Below are 24388 nucleotides of genomic sequence, written 5' to 3'. Positions count from 1 at the left end.
TTGGAAAAAAAATGTATTGCTAACGCTAGTGTGTATATTTATTCATTTTAAACTCAATCTATTCATTTATCTTTCGTTAGTAATGTCGCTCTTCTTTTCATCAGCAGTGTTGGTGTGTGGTGTGCACATGCAAAGGATTAGGCCTATACATAAATGCCAACCAAAAGCTCCAACCAAAAGCATGTGAATGGTGTTTGACAATGGCTGCCTGATCTGGGCACAAAGGGGCAGAGCTTCTGCCTCACTGAGTTCACTTCAAAACAGTTTCAAAGTGGTAGCCTCACTGTGGTTTTCCATCAATCCAAACTTACCATACAGATGTCATCTAAATCCATTATTTTCTGCACTAAACAATGCAAACTTGGCCCCATACAGTGGGAACACTGACTCAACACCTGTGGTAGATAGCCTTTGTCATGATGTGTTGGTAACGGCAGGAAGCTAAGGGCTTCAGTCAGCATGCTCAGACAGCTTGGGTATTTACAACTCCTTGTTCCTTGACTTGACCTTTAAATAGCAACACCAAAGGAGCTGTTTTCCTTACAGGTTGATTGTTTAGCCCTCACATGTTCAAGCATTGCAGTGGTACTGGGTACAGAAACAGAAATTGGTCAATAACAGCATTTACTAATTTAACAGCAAGGGTTCCTTGTCTTATAGACAATAAAGGCCAACGTGTAAGCATAGCATTAAGAAGAACTGATCTGAGGGTTTCCATCAGATCAGATCCTCTGATAAGGGCTGAATTCTGCTGATGTCATGCATAACATCATGGGATGCTAAAGCCTTTTACCAAACAGAATTGATTGGGCGACACATATACATACAGTACACAACAGGGGGAAAAATAGATAATTAATTCTCCCCTCCCCCCTCAGTAAACTATTGACTGAGTGATGTAAACATTGCACTATGTGGGAATAAGTAGGTGGGCTGTATTGTGAATACAAAGCTATAGCAAAAACAGGCAAATTTAGCCTTTATTTTGGTAGTAAAACATGCTTCTGTTCTGATGAAAAAAGCACTACATTTAGAAATGACTTAATTCCAGAAGTAAAAATGGACAGCATACGTGGTCTTGATCATGTCCCCGCTTGCAAAGCATGTGTAGCATGGAGTGAAGAGTAATGGTTTATAAGACTCACTTAGTGCGTTTACATGACACTCGATTTTAGTCAGACTAAGGTATACACCTTAGTCTGACTAAAATCAAATTGAATTAGGTTTCTCATACTCTAATTAAGACCCGTAGATTAATAGATTGTAAGTCGCATTAAGCGTGCATGTATACGGGCAATCTAATTGGAATTGGATTTTGCGTTCTGTGCATGCCCGAGTTTTTCCGGGGGCCGTGAGCCGGAAGCAGCAGGCGACGTTAGTCGGTAGGCGACTCATTTAAAAAAGGGGGCTTAGAAGATAGAGGAAGCCGGTGTGGTGCCAATGTAGTTACCCACTATAAGAAGAGTATCCCCGGCCGCGGGAGCACGCATGCAATCAGTTACAGGTAGAGAGCCATCCTAAAGTATGCACTATGCACTTTGAATGTTTATGCTTATGTGTCTATTGTCTGTTTGGATTAGTTTGTCATTTTGTCTATCATTGTCTGAGTCTGTATGTACTTGTACTTATATGTGCTGTTTGTGCTATATGTTTTTTAAATGTTCCCAAATGCAAGACAAATTCCCCTATGGGCAATAAAGGTTTGTCTATCTATCAGGTGGAAGCACAGAGACACTATGCTTCGATTTCACCCAAGGCTGAATTAAAAGTACATGTTTTTCTAAATGTTGGTCATCATCAACGACGTTGTAAAGTTGTGACTTCGGGCACATCTGTCAAATTAAATGTTGTTTTCTTACTACGTGTTTACAATCTTTATTCATTGCGCCGCGGTCAAACTGATATTCTCTGATATTATGAATTATAAAGACTGCGTCGGGTTCTCCTACTCTCTGGTACATCCACAACAAGTAAAGACACAGAGTACGGGTTATCTCGGCCATGGTGGAGAAGGAATTGGGGGAAAGAAACTTTGGCTATGACTCTCTGAGGTCCAGATTGAACCACAATATGGAGGAGAAAGCGATTGTTGTCATGTGTGGGCTCCGCAGCATAGGTGATCCACAAACTTTCTCGAATGCAGCCTGAGTTTGTTGTTGCTGGTGAGGTAAACAGGTCAGCCGGTGGCTCTATTAACAGTAACACTAGTTGAAATGGGTACAGCGCCACCTTTTCTCCCCGCCATTTGTACTCAGACAATTGCAGTTGTTCAATTGAGGAGCATAGTCAAACTATTGCTGTAATCTGATTAAGCTGCATGTAAACGTAATGATTGTGAGTGACTCAGTCTAGGTCTGCTCCTGCCCTGCTCCATGGTGGTCAACAGAGCCTGAAACCTTGGTTCTTACATAGGTGCGAGTTGGTTGATTGTTCATTGAAGATGACTCAAGAGATTGTAGCTGTATATTGCATATGTTTTGACGATACCTTTTCTACATGAGAAGGCACTTGGGAAGGTTTTTTTTTGCGTCTGGGATTGGTAAAATATGAGAAACGCCTCCAGCTATTAAAATGATATGCCATTCTACCATTATCTTCAGGAGGACAAAATTAAAGCAAGACTGCCAATTTATGCCAAGGTTGTAATTTACTTTTGCTTCTGTACAGAAGATTTGCGATACAAACTGCCACGTCTATCCTAATGTTAGCCAGAGGCCTGAATCCTGCACTGTGTAACGTTCTCACAGTCTATACTTGTCGTTTCACTTTTAATCTGACAACTTGTTTTTTGGAAATTCCTACAACTGATGGCAATCTACCCAGAATTGTGTTTCTCTTTAAAAATCTATTGGGGATTGGTCAGCAATCATATATGAATTCTTTTTTTTGGTACAAATAACATTCATTCAAACAAAGCAATCAAATTGTAATATGATTAATGGCAAATATGCATTGTTTGCATTTGCCATTATTTATGAAAATGTAGTATAGTAACATAATAAATTGATTACTCACAAATGGCCAAATAATCAAGAATTGATAATAGATAATGAAACATGAATAATTGTTAACTCTTGTAATCCCCCGTTGCCTGCAGGAATTGGCCTACTACTCTAGAACTAGAGACGTATAAACAGTGAGAGTGAGAGGCATCAGCAGCAGTGCCGGTGAAAACATGTTTTGACAACATTGCCCTCACCCTTGAAAAAGCTTTAATAGACAGTATACCGGGGAGGAGAGTAAGGCATCTGCTGGTGTCCCTTTTCTTAGCATAAAACTTTAGCTTCACTAGTTCACCCGGTCAGTGTTGATTGTATTAGACCAACACAGCACATGAAGCAAACAGACAAATGGCGTATACTGTATTTAGGCAATCAGTGCCACAGATATTCCACTGGTATTTTCACAGAAAGGCTGGAGAAAAATGACACGGGCATGTTCTAAGGTTAAGTTAAGTCCTTAAGTCCAGTAACTGAAAATATAACAATTAAAAATAAATCCTCTACACAAAATATGTCTGTGTTGGTGCTTGCGTGCGTGTAGTTGTACATGTTGTATTGATCTGTCTGTACGTGAGGTCTTGTTAAATGGGGGAGGTTTGCTTAACTGCACAAAACAATGTTGGCCCAATGTATTTTACAACTGAATTTAATTTAGACAGACCATATTGTGCTTTTCAGCTGGAAAGGATTCCAGTTTCATGCATGTTCTTCCTGTCGGTAAGGAACAGAGATGGTGATGTCAGAGAATAGTTTTGCATTGTCTTGATTAGCACCATCTGTGAGTCTGGCACAGTGTACGTCTGCCAACAAATCCACTCTACATATGATATGCTACACGGCTACAGGAATATAGTTTTCGAGATACTGCAAGATTCCCTCTTACTCTTTGAAGCACGAACCAAACTAACGGTTAAGAGAACTCTTAGTGATGCCAATTTATAAATAACCGGTGTTCTACCACTGAGGAAAATACTAGACAGAGCAACAGTTTGCAAAAGCCACTGCAAAAGGTTGGGTGTGAATTCCAAGCACTGACCTCAATAAAAGATTATTATTTCAAACAATAACAACTGTGTCAGATGTAAGGTTTGCATTTAAAGATTAAAATGATAACTGCCGCGCTATTCCAGCAATATAATTAAATAAATACCAAATACAGTGGCACAGGGGGCCAAGCAAAATCTTCCCCCTATTTCTTTGCCTTTTAAAGCAAGGTATTTTGGTGAAAACCTGGGAGCTGTCAAACTTGGCTAGTTTCCGTACTGAAACCAGAGAAACCTTTCTGCTGGCCTCACAAGTATGACTCATGGAGACCCCTCCTCAAACTAATCTTTTTTTATGAGCCAAGCCTTGAGAAACAGCGGCAAACCGGGAAAATTACCTAACTGAGAGAAACTGTAGTGTCCCTATTCGGGAAAGGAGAAGAGAATCACCAAGATAAAGCATATAGTTTCTACAGCAGATCAAAGTATAATACTCATAGCTAGGTTTACTATGAATGATGTCAACAATAAAAAATAATGTTCACTACGATTCTACAGTCTTCCCATACATCAACTATTACTACAAATTAGAAAGTGATTGGATTGATGGCTTCTATGACAATAAACAAAGTGACCTCTATCTACAGCATGGACACACTTCCTGTTGTACTACAGCTTAATCACTGGACAGGGTCGACCAGCTTGCATTCGGAAAATAAACAGGACATTAATAATCAGTGCTGACAGCAGCAAAGTACTTCCTTAATGTCCCGTCTGAGAGAAATAAAACTAGCAAAATGGAACTCTGCTCAACTAGATTACGTGAATAATGGCGGTAATAGACCGCAAATAAGTAATACAACCCAAAATAAGTAAGACACTTTTTACATTGTTATTTTCTTATTGTAATGACCTAAAAGGTGCAGAAGCACAACGTTTTGCTTGCTAGATGAATTGTTATTTTAAACAATTAGTCTGTCTTTTAGAAGTTTTAGCACGTCATGCATACATAACACACACATGAAAATGCAGAGACACAAAGACGAACGCACACAAAATTCAAAAAAGGCATCTGTAGGTCAAACCTAGTTTGTTGAAGATCCTCTGGGGTGTACTATCCGCCCTGTTCACAATGTATTCATTGGCCCCTGTTCGGCCCGCTGTTTATTATGATTTCTACACGTTTCTATCTGATTAGCCACGTGGGTCAGGTTCTCACTATGACCTGAACCTTAAAAGAGCAGTCAATATTTACATGCCATGCCTTTCCTGAATCCTTCCTGTTCCACTCGCCCATCATTTCCATTCAGAATCTCACACAACTTCCACAGTTTTTCCTCTCCAGAGGCCCTGGCAATCTCTGTCTCTCTATGGTTCCTCTTGATTTCATGGGCTCTTGGGCTTTGGATACTTGTTGCCAAGCAGTAATAATACCCATCCAGCCATCCCATACAGAACACTAATTGGTACATGTGACAGGATGCCACGAATTATGCAACCTAATCAATCTTGTACTCAAAGTAAAGAACAATGTCAATAAAGATGGAGGAAATCAAGATGGAATGTGCTATACAGTCGGCCAGGATAAGGGAAGGTGGAAGATCAGACTTAAATAAATTGCTGATAAAGGAGCTGTGATGGGATGACAAGTTAAGGTAGGTAAAAGTAGCCTATCTTGAGTCAGAGAGGAAGATGCGTTCCACCCATATGACATCATGTCTATCTCTGCTAATGCCGCTCTAATGAATGAGTGTATTGTCGCACCTTGGCAGAATCACTAATGTGATTACAGGGAGAAGCAGCCAGCCACTGTTAATCCTGGCAGGCCTTCACAAAATGTACCTGCCAGGGACAGACTTTCACATGGCTGTTTTAACTATCTGATTGAACAAACAGTGCAAACGAGAACACTTGAATCCGTAAAGCAAAGTCAACCAGAAGAAGTCCAGATGGGTAAAATAGCAAACTCTAGATGACCCCTTTCAGAAACTTAATGTAAATAGACTTCATGTTCAGTTCAGCTACCTGGATCTGAACAAAAAGTAAGTCGCTGGCTGTAAATTGTTCTTCAACACTAATCTAACGTGTTACTATTGTGATGCGGTTGATGAATCACACATAGAAACTTAGTTTGTTTGGTTTGACCTTGTTTATAACAATGAAGAAAAGGTCCTTTGCTGAATAGGTCAGATTAACTGTTATACTCCTGATGAGCTTCAATCAGGGAGGACTATTATGGGATTGCCGATGAAGGACAGACTAAAGAGGAGGAGGGTTTCTCTAGAGGAAACCCACTAAAACAGGAGCACATCCTCTGCACTCTTCTAGTGGGCACTTCCATGGCACAGCACTAGGTCTGAGGCCTTGTGTGCACATTTCCTCCTAGGCCAAGGGCTTTCCGCCATGGGACATCCCTGGCAGGGGAACGGGGGGGGCGGGTCATGAAAGATACATGTCATCTTCCTGGCACAATAAGAGAGGTGAGAGATAGAAGAGCAATCAAAAGGGAATTCAGCTTTTTTCACACTTCCTTTGACTTCCAATTGCATCTTAATGTGTGGAAGAAAAGCCAATATTTAGTCAAACAACATTGAGGGTTGCTTGCATTCAATCATGAGGTCGGACTCATTATATCTAGCATGGGTTATAGAGGCACAACTAAATTCAGCACAATAATAGTCAATAGTCGTATGATAATCTATCACTTGTGACAGAAGTGAGGCCCTCTTGTTCAAGCAACAGAAAAGACGGATAATAAAAAAGATCCTCCCTTCTTTAGAGGGATTTCATATATGATCTCAACTTGAGACAAGAGAGCTACAAGTCAGGGTCTTCGTAACAAGTGAAAAAATTCTGGTATTAGAGTGAGTGTAGCTGTGAATGAGCTCTACCTTGGGAGAGAACATATGATAGTAAATCAAACTTAGAAAATAGGTTATTTGTGTGAAAAGGTTTCCGCAAAGCATAGTTTAATTATTTTCCTGATGAAAGTACCCAACACAAACAATAACACAGTGTACTGTAGGGGGTGCAGGGACTGCATGGGGCACCCTAGTCGGCCAGGCCCATAAATACCTGCACAACGTATAGTAAACAGAGGGATGTCTGACTTCATAGTGCACCTGAATGATAAGCCCAACCCCACTGAAGGCAAATAAAGAACATGGATTTAAAGATGATAGACCCTTATATGTGAAGAGAAAATAAGCAAACTTACGCTTTGTGGCATTGATAAGATTCTTTCCATCCTTGTAGAGTTCTTTGATAAAACGGTTGGTCTTCTCCAACTCTGCTTCGTGTGACTTGATTTTCTCCCTGAAGCCTGGGCTGTCCAGATAGCATTCACTGAATTCCAGAGGGTGTAATCCCATTTCTTTGAAATATTGCTAGCAGAATGCTGCTAGCGAAGGTACCAGGTGAAAATATGCACTGTTCCCTTAAAGGATAAGCGAAAGGAAAGCTATGCTACCTGAGAGTTGACCTTTAAATCCCAGTTTAGTTTGGCAAAGCATAGCTTTTTGAAGTAAGTAGCTAGCGTTGGCTAGCACGGTAACTTTGGACTCAGGCGCATGGGTGCAGTTTTTTCGTTTTCTAATACGCGGTAAAAGGAAAAAAACGGTGGGAAAAATGAATAGTTTTTCGAAAAGGTTGAAAGTTTCAACTACTTATCATTGAGCAGTAAAAGACCGCTGTCAAAATCAGTACCCTAGTCTATCCGAGGAGGTGTCCTCCAGTGCAAACATGAAATCCACATAGTACCAAAGTGACAGATCATGAAACTCTCTGACACGAGTGGGCGCGTCCGAGTGTAGCAAAACTTCTGCTCCTCCCACGTGCACTGGTTTTTCATTGGTCCACAGTATTCATATTGGTGCAGAAGACCTGCACGGTTCAGGTATTACACAAAGGGCAATGTTAATTATGTTTCAATATTTTATGTATACACAAATGACAACATTACAAAAGAAGGCAATGAAGATGTACAAATACAATCACAACTTATTTTATTGACGAACATACTCATGGTGGAACACAAGTGCGGGTTGATGTTTCGGTCAGGGCTGCTTAGTGTGTGGACACTTGTATTTTCATCAGGCATTAAGCAGATGTACAATTGTTTTTTAATCAACAAATGTCAACTCTTCAAGCCTCACGTTTAAGGTGGATTTAACCTCAACATCTGGATGATTTCCTCTCCTCGCTTGCAGTGTTTGTAGAAAATGTGCAAGACAGCTAGCTATAGCTAACAACGATGCTAATGTGGTTTGATGATAATACTTTAGGCTTGACAATTGGAAGGCGCTACTTATCTTAACAACTGAAAACCTTCCATTTATCACTGTTCGAAAAGCTCATTCGGTCAGGTATTTTTTAGTTTCCCGTTGATGGTCTAACTAACACACGGTAAGGAAATAAACCGGTACAATGTAGTGTCTGCACGCACCACATGTTGGGACCATTGCATTGACACATCGATATTGTTAGAGTGATAGTTATATTGATTGTGATATATCAATCAATAAATGCATGTTATTTTCACTATGTTGCACTGTCTTGTTCGATCTTTCATGTCGTTAATGTTGAGATGTCAACGCAAATTTCAGGAATGCCCAATGCCAGCACTAGACCAAAGCGGGGTAGGAGGACCCGACGGCAACCAAGAGAGGATCCCGCCAGAAACGAGCTGGTTTCTCGGTCCCTAGAGAGTGCCCAACAGTGCTTGTTTAACCAAGACTATGGGACTGCCTTTGTCCACTACCTCCTGGTCCTCAACCTTGCCCCTATGCTTAAGGACTTTGCAAGGGTAAATTCAAAAGCACACTCGACTACCTTTTATCTCTCATAAACTTTTCGTACGTGATATTGTTCTTCAAATGTTGTAATGATATGAAGTTGTAAGCTTTCTGTGCCCAATAATATAATATATCTATATCTCTATCTATATCATGTATCATATCTCTAACTCGAGAACCATGCCCTGATCTCACAGGAGTCGTTCAGATTCACTCTGTTCAAATGGGCCGACGAGCTGGACTCTGTGGGGCGCGTTCAGGATCTCTTTAACTGTTTCGAACAAGCTCTGGAGCTCTTTCCTGCCGATGAGGTTATCTTGAACAGCATGGGTGAGCACCTCTTCAGGTATGTTCCTAATTTACATCAATGCAGTACATTTATAAATTAAATTCTGTGAAATCACTTTGGATAAAAGTTAGGTCGAACGACTCAATGATACACATTTTTTGTAGATTGCACGATTCCTATGTTTATCAAATTAGTGTCAGTACTCTTTGTAGTCAAAGTTGTTTTTGTATTAACATTCTATTTTTGTTTGTTGATAGGTTGTTGTTTTTTTAATAAGAAGCTATCCCCTTTTTGTGTTTTAGAATGGGTTTCCGGGATGAGGCTGCCGGTCATTTCCACAAGGCCCTCAAGCTGAAGCCGGACTATCCCGAAGCGAGGGAGAACTTCTACCGCGTGGCTAACTGGCTGGTCGAGCGCTGGCACTTCCTGATGCTCAACGACCGCGGGAGGAACCAGAAGTATCAGCAAGCCATTCAGAAGGCGGTGGAGAGGGGCTGTAACACTGTACTAGACATAGGTACTGGCACAGGGATCCTGGGGTGAGACATCTTCATAATAACTTGTTTGTCGCCTGGTTTGTCTATGACAGTGGTTTGTTGTTTTGTTGATGTTTGCATTGGTGTGTCTTCTACTTTGTACATAGTAATCTGCTGTCTGCTTGATAGGTTGAAGTACGGTGTATTTATTGCAGTTTAGATGTGGTTATGTCATGCTGTACATGTATTTGTCTGTTATTGGTAGATACGGAAAGTGGTTAAGGTGTTCAGCTGAAGGCTCCTGGATTTAAACCCCAGTGAATGCAGTTTGCATCCTTGCTAGCTCTAACCCCTTCTAAATTAATATTTGTGTTGCACATCAAAATCATGTCATACTACATGCACATTTGGGAATGCCCATGACCTTTGCCCTGTTCTCCCCTTTCACTCCCTTTCATTTTCTGTTTACATTACATTCAGCATGTGTGCAAAGAAGGCAGGAGCTGCAGAGGTGTTTGCCTGTGAACTGTCCAAGACCATGTATGAACTGGCCTGTGAGGTGGTGACGGCGAATGGGATGAAAGGAGGAATCAACATCCTTCATAAGAAATCTATGGACATGGAGGTGCCTAAAGACATCCCACACAGGTACTAACAGCATATTCAATGTATGTATTCAATTATATGTATTGATATATTGTTGTACTTTGTTCCTTTTAAGGTGTGTGCTTTTGAAAAGGGGGGTAATCATCTTGTCTATTTTCGGTAGCGCATGGAATATCTTCAAAGCATTTAGTTTAGTTCTATGTTGGCAATCAGCCCCGGGAAAAAATATAGAAATATTTGTCATGAATAAAATGTCAACCAAATAATCCCCATTGCTCCATTTTATGTATAAATATAATATATATTTTCTTACTAATATGATATGGTTTCTCTATATTCTTACTAATATGATATGGTTTCTGCCCTGCTGGCAGGGTTTCCTTAGTTGTGACGGAGACAGTGGATGCAGGGTTATTTGGAGAAGGCATCATAGAGAGTCTCATCCACGCCTGGCACCACCTGCTTCTGCCACCACAGGTGATTTGACATTTCGACATGTAATCATGAACGGAACTGTGTGGCCGAAAACATTTCTTATGAGTCATCAGCCACAAACAAATGGCACATTTCCATGAATAGTAGGCCAGATAAAATAATATAGAGGCAGTGATAAGTAATGTGCATCTATATATTCTTTCGCAATAAAAAGCAGATATCCGATGACATGATGTCCCTGGAACCTTCAAAGACAGGCCGGGTCATTCCGGCCGGAGCCACCGTGTTCGGCATGGCGGTCGAGAGTGTAGAGATCCGCCGGCACCATAGGTAGGTCACATGATACCTCCTGATTCAGTTATTTTTTTATAAAGGCCTACTTCATCCATAGAGATACAACAAGTAGTGGTCAGGTTGTTGTCAATTTCTGCATTTGAAGCCCACTCTCCATGGTCTACCTGTAGGCATCTTTGAGCAATATGTCTAATCCTACCTCTTCTTTAATTACGTATCAAAAAAGGAAAAATCACTCTTAAGTTGCTTTGGATAAAAGTGTCTGCAAAAATCGTCGGAGATCAATAGTTTAATGGTATTTAAAATAGTACAACTTGACCAGTAGTAAAAGTACTAACTTCTTAATAATCCTTGTCAATTCAAGGTCATTTTGTCAGTTCAATTGTTTTCCCGAACTTAGTTATTATAGAAATGCCTTTCACGATCCATCCCTTTCCCCATATCAGACGCCCTCCATTGAAGAAAACAGTCCGTTCCTTTTGAAGCAGCGCCACATGTTACCTGGATATTACATCTGTTCAATGTTCCCACCAGGCTGTGTGTGTCTGAGGTCGGGGGTCTGTCCCTGGGGGCCGCGGGCCAGCTCCACAGCCCAGTGAGCTGCACTGCGGACGCAGACGACTCCCTGGAGCCCTACACCACGGAGAGGCTGAGCAGGATCCCCGGAGGATACACGGCCCTCACCGAGCCCTTCAGGGCCCTGGACATAGACTTCAACAACGTCACGGTGAGCTACAGCCCATGGAGAGGGGCTAGGGTAGTGACTCAGGTAAAAGGGGCCAGGATCAATGGCCAATGGCGCCAACCTTGAAGGCATCCTTGAGCAAGATCCTTAACTCTTTCCTGCTCCTTAAAGGAACAATATGTAACATAGACATCAACTGTTTTGAATGGGTGCTGCAGTCCAAATTGCTAGTATTGGAGAGTTGTCAATGCCATCCCCACCTCCCCAGACTTTTTTTAAATGTAAAGACATTTAAAGATAATACAAATATGTATATATATTATATTTTGAAATGACAAGCGACGGCGAGTCCTATACTTTAAATGAATCAACTAATGTATACATTTGCAATTAATTTATTGTTTGAGAGAAAACTTGTTGTAGCATTGTTGTCTGAGAAATTTCGACTTGTTTCCTTAATTTCTGATTACATATCGGCCATTTTATGATTCAATACAATACAATATTCTCATGTTCTAACTTTATTTAACTACAAGATTAAAAAAATACAGGCCAGGATCAGGTCAAGTGGATTAACTACCCAGACTCACTAAATAAAGTACAACCACAGTTTACTATTTGGTTCAATCCAAGCACCTTTTAAACATGCATATATAAATCCGCGGAGGCCTGGGTGTTGCTTGGGAGAATCAAACACCTGCACATTCAGCGCTATACATAGCCGGGCCTCGTATCTCTAATACTAGCCCTCATATACCCACCAGGAGCTGGAGGGGCTGAGCTCCAGAGAGACGCAGCGGCTGCACCTGCCCGTCACCCAGGAGGGGAACCTGGATGCCCTCGCCGTGTGGTTCCAGCTCCACCTTGACCAGGAGAGCAGCCTCTCCACTGGGCCCCAGGAGGACACCTGCTGGGAGCAGGCCATCTACCCCATCCAGAACCCCAACAGTAAGGCAAACTCGCCGATGAATATCATTATGGTCCTTTTGCGGATTTAATCAAAGGGACTTATATAGGTCATTAATTAGCAGGAATCCAGATACAGGTTATTAAGGAGCAGGAATCCAGATACAGGTAATTTGATAGCAGGGAGGGGTAGGTCCACTTGTTCAAGGGTGCCTATAAGAAGGCTGCGGACAATGGGGTTCGAACCCTGAACCTTTCAGCTCGGAATGAAACACCTCAACCACTAGCCTGTCCTGAACATTTGTACATATATCTACAGGCACAAAACGCATGGTACACATTCTGTGTTGCCTCACCATTTCCTTGGTTGTTCATTTATTATTATTTATCTTTTAATTATATATATTTTCAGTGACTATATGATGTCTTGTCATAAGAAGACCATTCTACTCGATCTATTTTAATGTTCATATTTTATCTTCTATTGAAAGTTTTGTGTATTTCCAAAATCTGTCAGGTGATGGCAGTATATGTACTGAAATGCCTTCGTTGTCAGCCATACGGCATCTATGTCACGCTATTAAAACAGAATTACCGGTTTATTCGGTTAATTACTGATGGACATGTTTGTTTTTGTTGAGATATTGTTGTTGGTATCTTGTCTTGGTCATAAGTCACTCACTCCATCATATTTTGGCAATTCAAACGTATATTTCCCCTCATGAATACTAAACATAAATATAATATATACAAAAATACATATAAACATGTAAAACTAAAATAAATTAATCCCAGACTGGAAATTAGGGAAATGCATTAAAAAAATCTGTAATCTAATAAATTAATAATTTACCCCCCAATAAAATCCACATAATAAAATAATTCACCATCTAACCCAAAATCAAAATATCATGATTTTATTATTCTGTTGTATCATGAACTATAAACTATTTGCATTCCACCCATTCCCAACATAATCCTGGTCCTGGTGTTTGGGTGGGTTTCAGCTGCGGTAAACCTGGCAGACAGACATGGGATTTAGCAATCAGGTCATCTCACCGGGTGGTGCCGCGGCGTTGTTCCAAAGCCTGCGGTGTTTACGGAGGAGCAGGCCCCGCCGCTCCCAGTCGGGGCGCTCCGTCTTCGCGGTGCGTCGCCGCATGTCACGGCGCCACTAATTGGCCGGGGCAGCATCTGGGGAGCCCCCACCCCCTTTTCCCGCCGATCAGCGACATCCGTTTCCTGGGCCGACGTGTGCGCCGCGATAGCCTGTGACACTCTTTAGTGTTCATGAAATTCTTATAGGCAATAAATATGCATTTTCCCTGAACACCCCCTGACAAGAGACACGTCGGCATCAAGACGTGAACAGATGTTATTCCTCGAGGAATCCTGCCCCCCCCCCCCTTCCCCCCTTCGCTCCTCCTCATCCTCACACACTCCCCCTAGTTCCAGTCCTCCCAAATCTCTTTTAGGCGCGCATCCCTCTTCTTTCTCTGCTATTTACTGTTGAGCTTCTATCCAAAATGACCTGCAATATATTGAAAGTGAATTGTCGGTAGGTCTAAGTATTTTGCCACACTATCCTGTATGTGAAATGATCATGCACGTCATTATTTTCACAATCATGTTTCAGTATCAAACAATTATTTATGCACACAAGTTTGTCAATAGTGCCTACCTCAACGGTCTATAAATGATCTCATGTTCTGTTGTATTAAAGTGTTTTTTATGTGTTTATTCCTGAACTCCAAACGACAGCCTGTGTGTTGTGATCGACAGGCGTTGCCCTGAGACCCGGAGACCAGCTGGTGGTGGACGTCTCCTGTCGAGACGCCTTCCTGAGGCTCTGCAGCATTTCCGTGGTGAGGGACGGCCACGAGATCCGCCTCGATCCGCACCTCAGCGTCGACACCCAGCAGCCGGGCACCAACCCAAACCCAACGGCGACTGCCGCTCCCGCTCCCGCTCCCGCTCCGACCCCCGCTGCCACGCCGACGCCAAAGCCGACCCCAACCCCGACCCCGGAGTCGGAGCTCTGCAGCGCTCTCGCCGGCCTCCAGACCCACCAGAGCCCTCCGCGGGAGACGTGCGTGCTGGAGTGCTCCGAGATAGCCCTGCTCAACAACAGACACTACCACCAGAGCTTCAACCAGGCGCTGGACACGCTGTTGACTGGCCTGGCGCTCGCCAAGGAGAACAGCAGCGCCGTCGGCCCTGTGAACCCCACCACTGCCACCAGCACAACAACCCCCTCCCCGAGCAGCACCGCCGCCGCCGCCGCCGCCGCCAAGGACCCCAACGACGACCTCCTCTACTTCCTGGACGTGTCGGAGGGCTTCTCGCTGCTGCCCCTGATGGCGGCGCGCCACGGCCACGTCAAGGCCTACAGCTCGGTGGAGAAGAGCCAGCACCAGGACGTCCTGCGGAGGCTGGCGGGGGCCAACGGCGTCCACGAGCGGAGGCTGGAGTTCTGGCTGAACCAGGCGAACGAGGAGGACCCGGCGGTGCTGAAGAGGCCCTCCCGGGAGAAGCTGTGGAGCGCCATCGTCCTGGACTGCGTGGAGACGTGCGGCCTCATACGCCAGAGGCTGATGGAGAAGGCTTCACTGGCCAGGTGAGCGAGTGTGGCCCTGCATGTCCCGTCTGGGATGATGTAAAGAACCATTTTTAAAGTACCATTGTAGATTCTCTGTTACCAGTGTTATTGAAAAACGCTGTATATCAATTTTTAAACCAAAAAAATAAATAAAAAAGTTTAAAAGAAAATAAATAAAATCTTCTTGGAAGCCAATGAGGCTGCAGACGGCACCGCTAAGGATTGCTTGGTTCATGTTAAAAGCGTCATATGATTTGAGTTTGATGGTGGTCGGAGCATATTCGGAGCAACCTTGTGCTTTGTGTGATCTCCCCCAGTTGTCTGCTGGAGGAAGGGGGACGTGTGTTTCCTGAGAGGATAGTGCTGTACGGCATGCTGGTGGAGTCGGACACGCTGTTGCTGGAGAGCGCCGTCCAGGGACAGGAGCCCACGCTAGGCTTCAACATCGCCCCCTTCATCAACCAGTTCACTGTGAGTATCACCACACACACCCAAACCAACGGCTCAACTTCTATCTGTGTTAAAGCGACTACTACTCATTTCCCCTCAACTCCCGGTCAACGACCATCATTTAAGGCCCTGTAAATGTATGTCTAATATCATGGAGGCCCATAAAAAAATAAATCATCATGGAATCTATAACTGTGGTCATCGGCATATAGTCTTTCAAACCTCAGTGAAAGTGTGGTAATCTTTTGCAGAACTCGTTCTTTTCGGTACCACCATTAGAAAAAGACGAGTTGATGGAGAGTTGCGAAAAATCTCCATCAAGCTCGTCTGGTACGGCCCCTTTTGGTCTGGTATTCCGTCTCATGTTCCTGATGTTATCCTCCACACTGTTGCTTTCCTCAGATCTAGTGTTTGTACACTTGCATCATTCACGTACATCCGAGCCCTAGGAGACTCGTGTTGGTTTTCTATGGGAGTGTAGTATAATTTAAAAAAAACTTAAAATATATATTTTTTTTACTGTGATCAAAGATTTGGATCAGATTATTTTGAAAGGGTATGAAAGTGTAATATCATTAATATATAATGTATATTAATGATTTTATACATTATATTACCACAGTAGTACAATTTAGGTTGATCAATTTAGGCTACAAACTAAATTAATGTCCGCCATTTTCCATCAGTGTCATATTTAGGCATCATTTTCTGGATGTACCTCACGGAACAGTCTGAGTCTACTTCACCAGATGTCTTCTTTGAAGCCCTAGTTGTCACACGCGGCCCAGGCTTTAAAACTCGTCTACCTGAATCTATCAGCACACATTAACTCAAGCACATCAAACAGGGCCACTCGGAGATCCTCACCACCGTGACAAGGAGGAGGTGACAGTCTTTGTTCTCTCTGCTGCTAACAGTGGCGATGGGATGTTCACTGCGCTGCCTGTAGCTTTCTAAGACCCCCATTGTTGTATAAGCGGTGAGAGTGGGTTGTTATCCACATTATACTTTCAACTTATATTCATCAACTCATATTAAATCTGGAAACTCTAGGGTGTATGTGATGTTTGTAAAGTCAAACAAAAACATAATGAATTAAATAAAGATATAATAATCATTTTGATTGGACTGTCCTCCTAATCGACTAAATGTATATTATGCGTTTTAATCTCAATGCTGTTTTCCTTGTTCAACAGATGTGAATTCCACAATGTTTCCTAACAATGTCTGCTTTTGTTTCTCTTCAGGTACCAGTCCATGTGTTTCTAGACTTCTCCACCCTGGACTGCAGGCATCTCAGTGAGTCTGTGGAGCTGTTTGTCCTGGATCTCATGAAAGCCAGCGCCAACTACACAAACAGAGAGGTCAAGGTACGCTAGAGCCTGCTGACATATTGCCTTTTTGTTGTTCCAACTTACTGGGGGGGTCCTCATAAGAAATTGCTATTTTAATTAGCATGCTTTTAATTATATTTTAAAACATCACTTTCTGAAAATGTATTTATTGCACATTATAATACAGGCGTTATTATTACGTTGTGCAGTTGAAATGTATCCTTTATTTTCCCATTGATTTTGAGAGCAGAACATTGTAATGTTATCTACGTCACTGAGAGAAGTGTGCTACCTCCTTCTCAAGCCCTGCTCCTGTTGGCCGTCCCGTCTCCCCAGGTGCGGGCCACGTCGTCGGGCCGGGTGACGGCGGTGCCCTTCTGGTACGAGATCCACCTGGACCCGGAGGTGAGCGTCAGCACGCTCAGCCAGGACTCCCACTGGAAGCAGGCGGCCGTGGTGCTGCAGCCCTCCCTGGAGGTCCGCGCCGGGGACTGGGTGTGCCTGGCCGTGCAGCTCCACAAGAGCAGCATCTCAATGTCAGCGCGGATAGACAACGAGGATGCCTCCGCGGGGCTCCCCGCCGTCGCCATGACAACCAGCTAGGAGCTCCGACCAAGGCCCGAGCTCCGTTGTGTCGACTAGTTTGTCAGTATTGTTTCTATGAAGGTTAATTCTTTTTCCTTTTTTTATTAAAGTGAATAGTTTTTCCAAGGTATTTTCTGCCCTACTAGATACTTCTGTTAGGTTATTTAATTTCAGCATCAATGTTATCCACAAGTGTCCGAGCTTGTGTAAAACTACAGGATCCTTTTCTTCTGTACTCAACAACCCTTTTACAACGACATTCCTAATAAATAGTCCTTACAAATTATACATCATGTCAAGATGAGGGATCAATTAATGACGTCCTCCATTTTGAACAAACATCTCACCAAAAGTGGAATGTATTTCTATTTGCACTAGAAAAAGCATGTCATTGTTATTTAGTTTTTTTCCTATGAGGGTATTTGCCCAGTGCCAAGCCTAATGCAACTCTCGCAGTGACCTCTTGCCTCACAACTGACCCATGTGTAAATGTTAGTGCCAGTTGATTTTCTTTCAGTTGACTTTAAAAATCATATTAAAGACACTGAGCATAACTGTTTGACAATTTCAATAATGCCACGACAAAAACACTACCGGGGAACTTTTAAACAATGTCAGACATTTAATCCAACTTTAAACAAAACAGTTAAAACAATTCAATAGATCAGATAAGGCAATGCGACACACCATCAACTTGACCTACAGCTGATAGTGCTGCGTTCCGCTTACTTTAAACATTTGATTAAGAAAAATAATGGGAGAACGTGCATTTGCTGATTTTATTGCCCAGCACAAATCAGTTAAACACAAGTACCAGAACGTATTAATGCAACTATGAAATAAAATGCAATGCATTCTGAAGTCCAGCATAGATGGTACCAAGGATGGAATAAGCTACTTGACAATAGTTCCTGTTGTAAGGTGATTATAATACAGTAGTATTTACAATGACATTGTGATCCGAGTAGTTCCATAGCGCAGAGATTAGCAGTAAGGCATGAGTGCAGAGTAGTTACATTCTATAGCCGATTAGGAGCTATGCATGTTAAAACGAGTGCATGGAGAGCAAGAGCTCAAAATCGATAGAAAATGTGCTACTGTTTGGGTACAAACCAAAAACAAACGTACACATTTCCTCGATACCCCCTTCCTGCATTAACCAACAGTAACCATTTTAGCCTTCATAAATGCTCATGATGTCGTGTGCTAATGATAGCCCATTCCAAATCAACCATTTATTGGCAGCATATTTTTCACAAGCTTTACACTTTTGGTAATGCCTAAAGCTTGTAAAAATTTGCTTCTAATACATCGTCAAATAACAAGTTTATATGAGAATGATTCGACCAGGACCTTTTGTGCGGGGGAAACAATGGTGTTTTGTTCCCAAGGAATAATCTGCTGTGTCTCCAGACTACGACAGAAAAGATATATAGTCAGCATGGGTTGTCCATTAAAAAAAAAGCAGAGTTTGGCTAAAAAAGGTCTTTAAACCCCTTGGGTCGAATCTAAAGACTGAATCTACGTATGTAGATCCGTATGCATGTTCATGTAGCGAAGTATAATATTTAGGGTGTTTTAATAGAATAACCTGTAGTAATACAGAAAATTCTTACATAGTAATTATAGTCTATTTGAGGGCTCCTGGATAATTCCTGAAGTTGCTGACTGAACTTGTGGGCAAGTAACTTAAAACCGTTGGTACTTTTGATCTGGTCATAGAGGAAATAAGTCTATCAAAAAATAAAACGAAAGCGCTGGGACGCTGTCCAACAACTTTTTAAATCACATCCTTATAAAGGGTTTGAGCGACGCTACAGCCCCGATATTTGGCTACGTGATAACAACCAGATCCGCCACGGTGGGCTCTGCCGAACCCGCGGGCACTTCTTCCCCGACCTCGGCCGGCTGCTCGCTCCGCCGGGCCTCGTCGTGGCCGTCCTCCTCCCACGGGGCCGCGTTGAACCCGGCCGGGGCGGACCGAGAGTGAGGGGTCATGGTGTTGCCCAGGCCCTGGTACCGGCCCTTGGGCGACACCGGATTGGACACAGACTCAAAGTTACCGCCGTCCGGGGAGTCGCCCGAGAGCAGGCCGGAGCGCTCGCCGTCCATCGGCCCCTCGCCAAAGTAGCTCCTCCTGGGACGGCCCATCACGGTTCTCCCTGTGGGTCAGAGGAACCGGATGAGGGAAGAACAGCGGAATACGCCCATTGATCAATGCAAAGCGTATCTTCTGCTGTTTAATTATCAAGCAGACACTTCATATCGACTTAAACAATGAATTAATCAAGGAGGAGTTCAGGGTTGTTCGCCCAACCCGCTCCTTGATTAATTATGCGCTTTGTGAGCGCATCTTGCTCAAGGATGCCTACGGGGTAGTCTGCGGACATTGGGGATCAAACCCAGCCCCTTCAGGCACTGCCCAAGTGCCGCAGTGGAAACACTCACCAACATTGCGGACTTGTTCTGAGATGTCGGCCCGGACGTCGGAGATGTCCCACATGGCCAGGAAGGAGTCGAAGCAGGACCCTTCGTCCCCGTCCAGGATGTAGGGCTTGTACGTGAAGCTAAAATGATGGGCAATGGCTGCTAGGAACATCTCCACGCAGATGATGAAATCCTGACGGGGAAATGGTTAATTTATGGTTGGGCATCTTACACATGCAAATTTAAGTGCAGAGTACATCAAAATCGATAAAGTTACGCATGACAATATATCGAATTTGATGCTGTTAATAAGTGATGGGGGGCAGAATAATGAAGTCACTAGGGTTCCAAACCTCCTAACTAGTATTCCCTAAGGAAGAAGCCTAACCCTTACCTGCTCCTAAATGACATGGAGATAAATTCACGGACCAACAGCCTTTCTCAAGCTTTCCCTCAGCCTCTGGGGCCGATTGAGCTCGCTACATAAATAAGCCGGAATATGTTTATGAAACCATCCTATCCAGTTATACATCAGTGATTGTGGGTGATAAGATAAGATAAGATATAACTTTATTAATCCCCCGTAGGAGAAATTGACTGATGACTTGATGATTAGCCTTGGCCCGTTGCCGGTCCTAAACCCATGGTATGAGAAGAGCTTTTCGATATGATTAAATGTTCATAGTACCTGTAAGCCAGTGGCCACAGCCTCCACGCTTTTCCATTCCCAAGTTTCTGTCTCTGAGATCACACCTACTTTGACTAGGAGAGCAATAAACGCAGCTTGCCTGAAACAAAAAGTTCACAAGGAACCAACAATGAGTAGGAAATCAACTACTCAGACTATCAACTACAGAAACAATCTGACAAACTGCGAAACATAGCTCTCTGACGTACACATACACACACTTATCTAAGAATATGCAGTCATGTGACCACCACGCAAATGGTGATAAGGCACAAAAACACAAACCGTTGAAAAGGTCACATTTTTCGTATATATACACACTTACCAGAAGGAGACAAACACCACCATTTTTACACACAAGAACTTCCCGACTGGTTTGATAGGGCTGAGTTCCTCCCTCAAGGCCTTATAGAACAACACCAGACAGTACATGGCGAACTAGAATTGGGATAGTGAGAGAAATAGTTTGATGTTGAGGTTCCACTGGTTCCTTAGTTTAGGTCAGGACAATATCAGACTGTCACGTTACAAAGTGTGTCAGCCTTATTACCAGCTGGGACATATTGTTGAAGATGACCAGGTAGGTCCATGCGTTGGTGGAGCTGAAATTGCCTTCGTCATACACTCCACACAGTTCGCAGATCCTTGAAGGTCAGGGAGGAGACACACCACAACAGCAGTTATTGACCTGAGCAGGAGCTGATGCAGTGCCAGTGTAACATTGATTTCACAGAGAGAGGTCCTCAGCTGACTCAAAAGTAAGGAGAATTTGACACTTACAAAGCGATGACTGTTGTGACCGGTCTAACCACGGTGTACTGCAACACCCCCAGCTTGCATCGATGGAGCAACACCCTGCAATGCAAACATTTGTGGATCATGAATAAAGTGCATTTCCTCTCTGATGTGAGAGAACAGTGTTCCTCTTGTGAACTCATCTCATGCTAATCAGCTAAAGACAGTCGTGCCACGCAGCATCTGAAGTTGCCTGACCCAGAGCCATTTCAAAATGGGGAATGCAGCTGATGCTTTCCCTAAACACAGCTGAATAGGAAAGGCAAATATGAATGTGTTATCTTTAATAATTCATCACATACATATCAAAGAAATTAGAATATATGTGAACGAAACCTCTGTACTTTGTCTCTTTTCCCTGATCCAAAGTGACTTACAGGAAATCCAGTGACCTGCCATTAAAGCAGCAGGTTATGCCGGGGTTTCCCACAAATCGATTAAACTGTGGACTTGAGGGTACCACTACCAACCCTTCAAACGTTTCATGTGTAGGGCCATTTCTTCCTAACCTGATGCCCCAGATGGTTTGTCACACAGAACCATCTTAAAAGTTGCTTTTGGAAAATGGCAGGAACTGTCAAATAAAACTTGTGATGATTGGATGAACCATCTGTAACTATCTATCAGGTATAACTCAGAGAACAAGGTTCCTCATAATGGTCCGAACCACTGTGTTTCATCCACAATCGCGGTACATTAAGCCTAGTAAGACGGATTCTCGCTTGAACATGCTCTCTTGAATCCAGCGAGCATGTGGTCGTCCCATCACTGCTATGTACTGGCATCTGATCATTCATTCACCGAAAATAAAACACGGCAGAACAATAAAAGGCCAACTCACTCTCCCATTGGCCAGGGGGGGCAGCAGCAGAGAGGGGGCAGGTGTCTCTGCTGATCCTGGACCTCCAGCATAAGGGCTAAGTTGGGGTACTGGTTGCCAAGGTAGTTGAGCAGGAAGATCATGAAGTTGTAGATTACAAAAGCCTCGTAGCACTCCCTGCATGTGTCCACGTATATCGCTATACTAGGGTACTTCAAGGCAATCCACTGTGGAATTAAACAAGAGAGAGAATTAAACGAGAGTGAGTGAGAGTGAGAGTGAGAGTGAGAGAGAGAGAGAGAGTAGGTAACTTACACTGTCCAAGCTGTAGATCGGGACCATCCACAGTATTCTACAATAAGCAATTTAAACAAACAATTTTAGAATTGATAACTGATCAAGAGCGGCACAATGTCTGCCAAGAAGCCACTCTTACCTTATAATGGGTTTCTGCAGTTCCGGCTGAGTATAGTGTACTAAATGCTGCAGGATGCCCCATAAGGATATTGGTATAGTCATGAAGACAAATATTCCGGCAATGAACCATGCTTTGTTATGAATCCCGATCTGGAAGACATTACAAGGCATAAAAAGATAACTTGATATCATAATAGCAAACCCTGGGAGTACAGTAAGACTACATTCTGGTAAGCCCAAGCATGGTTTTAACATGTGAAACGAAATGACCGACATTCTCATTTTGATACTGAACATTAGTGACTACTAACCCCAGACTTCTGTAGTTCCCAGACGCAGAGTGGTAGGACGACTAACAACAACAATATATACAACAACACGACCAAGGGTCGAATCCATCTTCTCCAGTTTCCACAGGAGCAAGGCATCTTTATGAAGAAAGATATCTGCCTTTTAAGGTTAGAAATATTACTTCACCACTTATTGGCCATCATGATTTGTCTTTTGGAACGTGCCTTTTCCAAACATTAAGCTAACAAGACAATATGCTGGCGGTTTCTGACTCTCTCTCTCTCTCTCTCTCTCTCTCTCTCTCTCTCTCTCTCTCTCTCAACGACGCTCTCAACGGCGCTCTCACTTCACGTTTCGTTTACAGGAATGGCAAACTGCAGGGTTACAGTTAATTGAGTTATGTTTCACATGACTAGAGGTTTGAGGTAGCTAGTTTGCAGGGGTGAGCTCGTCAGCTGATTCATCTTGTAAACAAACCGTGATAACGACCACCTCATAGCAGTTATCAAAACGCTCCACCCTAATTTGAGAAAATGTAGAAGTTATTGTTGTTGAAAATGTATATAAGTGTCCAGAGACGTATCGATTTGCTAACTATACATAACAACAGCAGCGAAGATGAAGTTTAAAACCGATTTGCACACTTCCTGTTGACTCCTCCAAGAGTCCCACCTACATCCGTGGTGATAGGTGGATAACAGCCAATCAACGGGTGCCATTCCTTTCCGCCTTGACTGTAGTATCGGCTCTGGATTCGACCATAGACCAAATAGACTGGTCAGAATTCGAGTTGACCATAATTATTCCCATTCACCACGAGATGGCAATGTTAATTAACTTTTAAGGGGCTTCTTACTATGCAGCCATGACTTTATTTTTGCAGGAATGTATTCAAATGTATTGTTGATGTAGATCAAGACTCAAGACAATATCAACTTAACCGCCTTCTTTATTCATCAACCTCAAATTATTAAAGGTAGGCATAATTTAAAGATATATATATTTTTAAAAGTCAATAACCATCTTGCTTTTTTGGTAGTTTAGTAAGAACAACTTAATCTAACATGGATTTGTTGGACCATTTCTATGATTTGACATTATTAGATAATACAGCATAAATAGGATACTGTGGTTATAAGGTTGACAGCACTTGATAAAAAGCAATTCAAAATCCTCCCAAAACTGAAACGTATATTTTAACTGAAATAGGTTACTTTGAAATTACAACATTACTGGCTTTCACACTAAATTTTAATTAGCTATGTTTTTGGTTTTGTTTAGATTTGTAACTGGTATTCTAAAAACCACAGGTGCAAATTATTCTACACCATTTAATAAACACACTCTATGGATGTAAATTAATTACAATTAAGAAAGGAATTTTTTATGGTAAAAGATTTCAATAATGCCAAAATCTAAATATCGTAAGAAAACAATTTTATGAATAACAAAGCCTCTTCAGAAGGTGCTAGGAACTTAGGTACCTTGGAAATACCTCACCGCAGAGTTCAGA

The 24388-nt window shown here is 42.7% G+C and overlaps 3 protein-coding genes across 7 annotated transcripts in view; 1 reads left to right on the top strand and 2 right to left on the bottom strand.

Moving 5' to 3' along the window:
• Positions 1–7784, bottom strand: part of arhgap10 (Rho GTPase activating protein 10) — a 42224-nt gene extending 34440 nt beyond the window's left edge. For all 3 annotated transcript variants that reach the window (XM_056586355.1, XM_056586356.1, XM_056586357.1), the window contains exon 1: positions 7203–7784. In XM_056586355.1, the coding sequence (XP_056442330.1) occupies positions 7203–7356 (154 nt within the window). In that variant the 5' untranslated portion in view covers positions 7357–7784. The remainder of the gene's footprint in view (positions 1–7202) is intronic.
• A 170-nt stretch (positions 7785–7954) lies between these two features.
• On the top strand, positions 7955–19287 carry prmt9 (protein arginine methyltransferase 9). 3 transcript variants are annotated; one of them, XM_056586352.1, is made up of 13 exons: positions 7955–8146; positions 8590–8789; positions 8976–9124; positions 9370–9606; positions 10024–10191; positions 10524–10626; positions 10799–10914; positions 11413–11605; positions 12328–12511; positions 14252–15086; positions 15386–15539; positions 16766–16888; positions 17189–19287. In XM_056586352.1, exons 2-13 carry the CDS (start codon positions 8592–8594, stop codon positions 17453–17455), a joined length of 2727 nt encoding a protein of 908 aa, XP_056442327.1. In that variant the 5' UTR covers positions 7955–8146; positions 8590–8591; the 3' UTR covers positions 17456–19287. The 3 variants fall into 3 exon arrangements, with proteins under 3 accessions (XP_056442327.1, XP_056442328.1, XP_056442326.1); XM_056586353.1 differs by having other exon boundaries at positions 7959–8389; positions 10802–10914; XM_056586351.1 differs by having other exon boundaries at positions 7959–8389.
• On the bottom strand, positions 17850–23553 carry tmem184c (transmembrane protein 184C). The gene is made up of 10 exons (XM_056586354.1): positions 22896–23553; positions 22604–22734; positions 22483–22519; positions 22189–22394; positions 21333–21407; positions 21103–21196; positions 20878–20990; positions 20553–20652; positions 19886–20057; positions 17850–19599 (listed from the first exon to the last, which is right to left on the bottom strand). The coding sequence occupies exons 1-10, from the start codon at positions 23010–23012 to the stop codon at positions 19271–19273; spliced, it is 1374 nt and encodes a 457-aa protein (XP_056442329.1). The 5' UTR covers positions 23013–23553; the 3' UTR covers positions 17850–19270.
• Between the last annotated feature and the right edge of the window lie 835 nt (positions 23554–24388).

Source organism: Gadus chalcogrammus, chromosome 3, assembly GCF_026213295.1.
Source record: "Gadus chalcogrammus isolate NIFS_2021 chromosome 3, NIFS_Gcha_1.0, whole genome shotgun sequence".
Taxonomy (NCBI): Eukaryota; Metazoa; Chordata; class Actinopteri; order Gadiformes; family Gadidae; genus Gadus; species Gadus chalcogrammus.
This window is presented reverse-complemented; position numbering and strand designations above follow the sequence as displayed.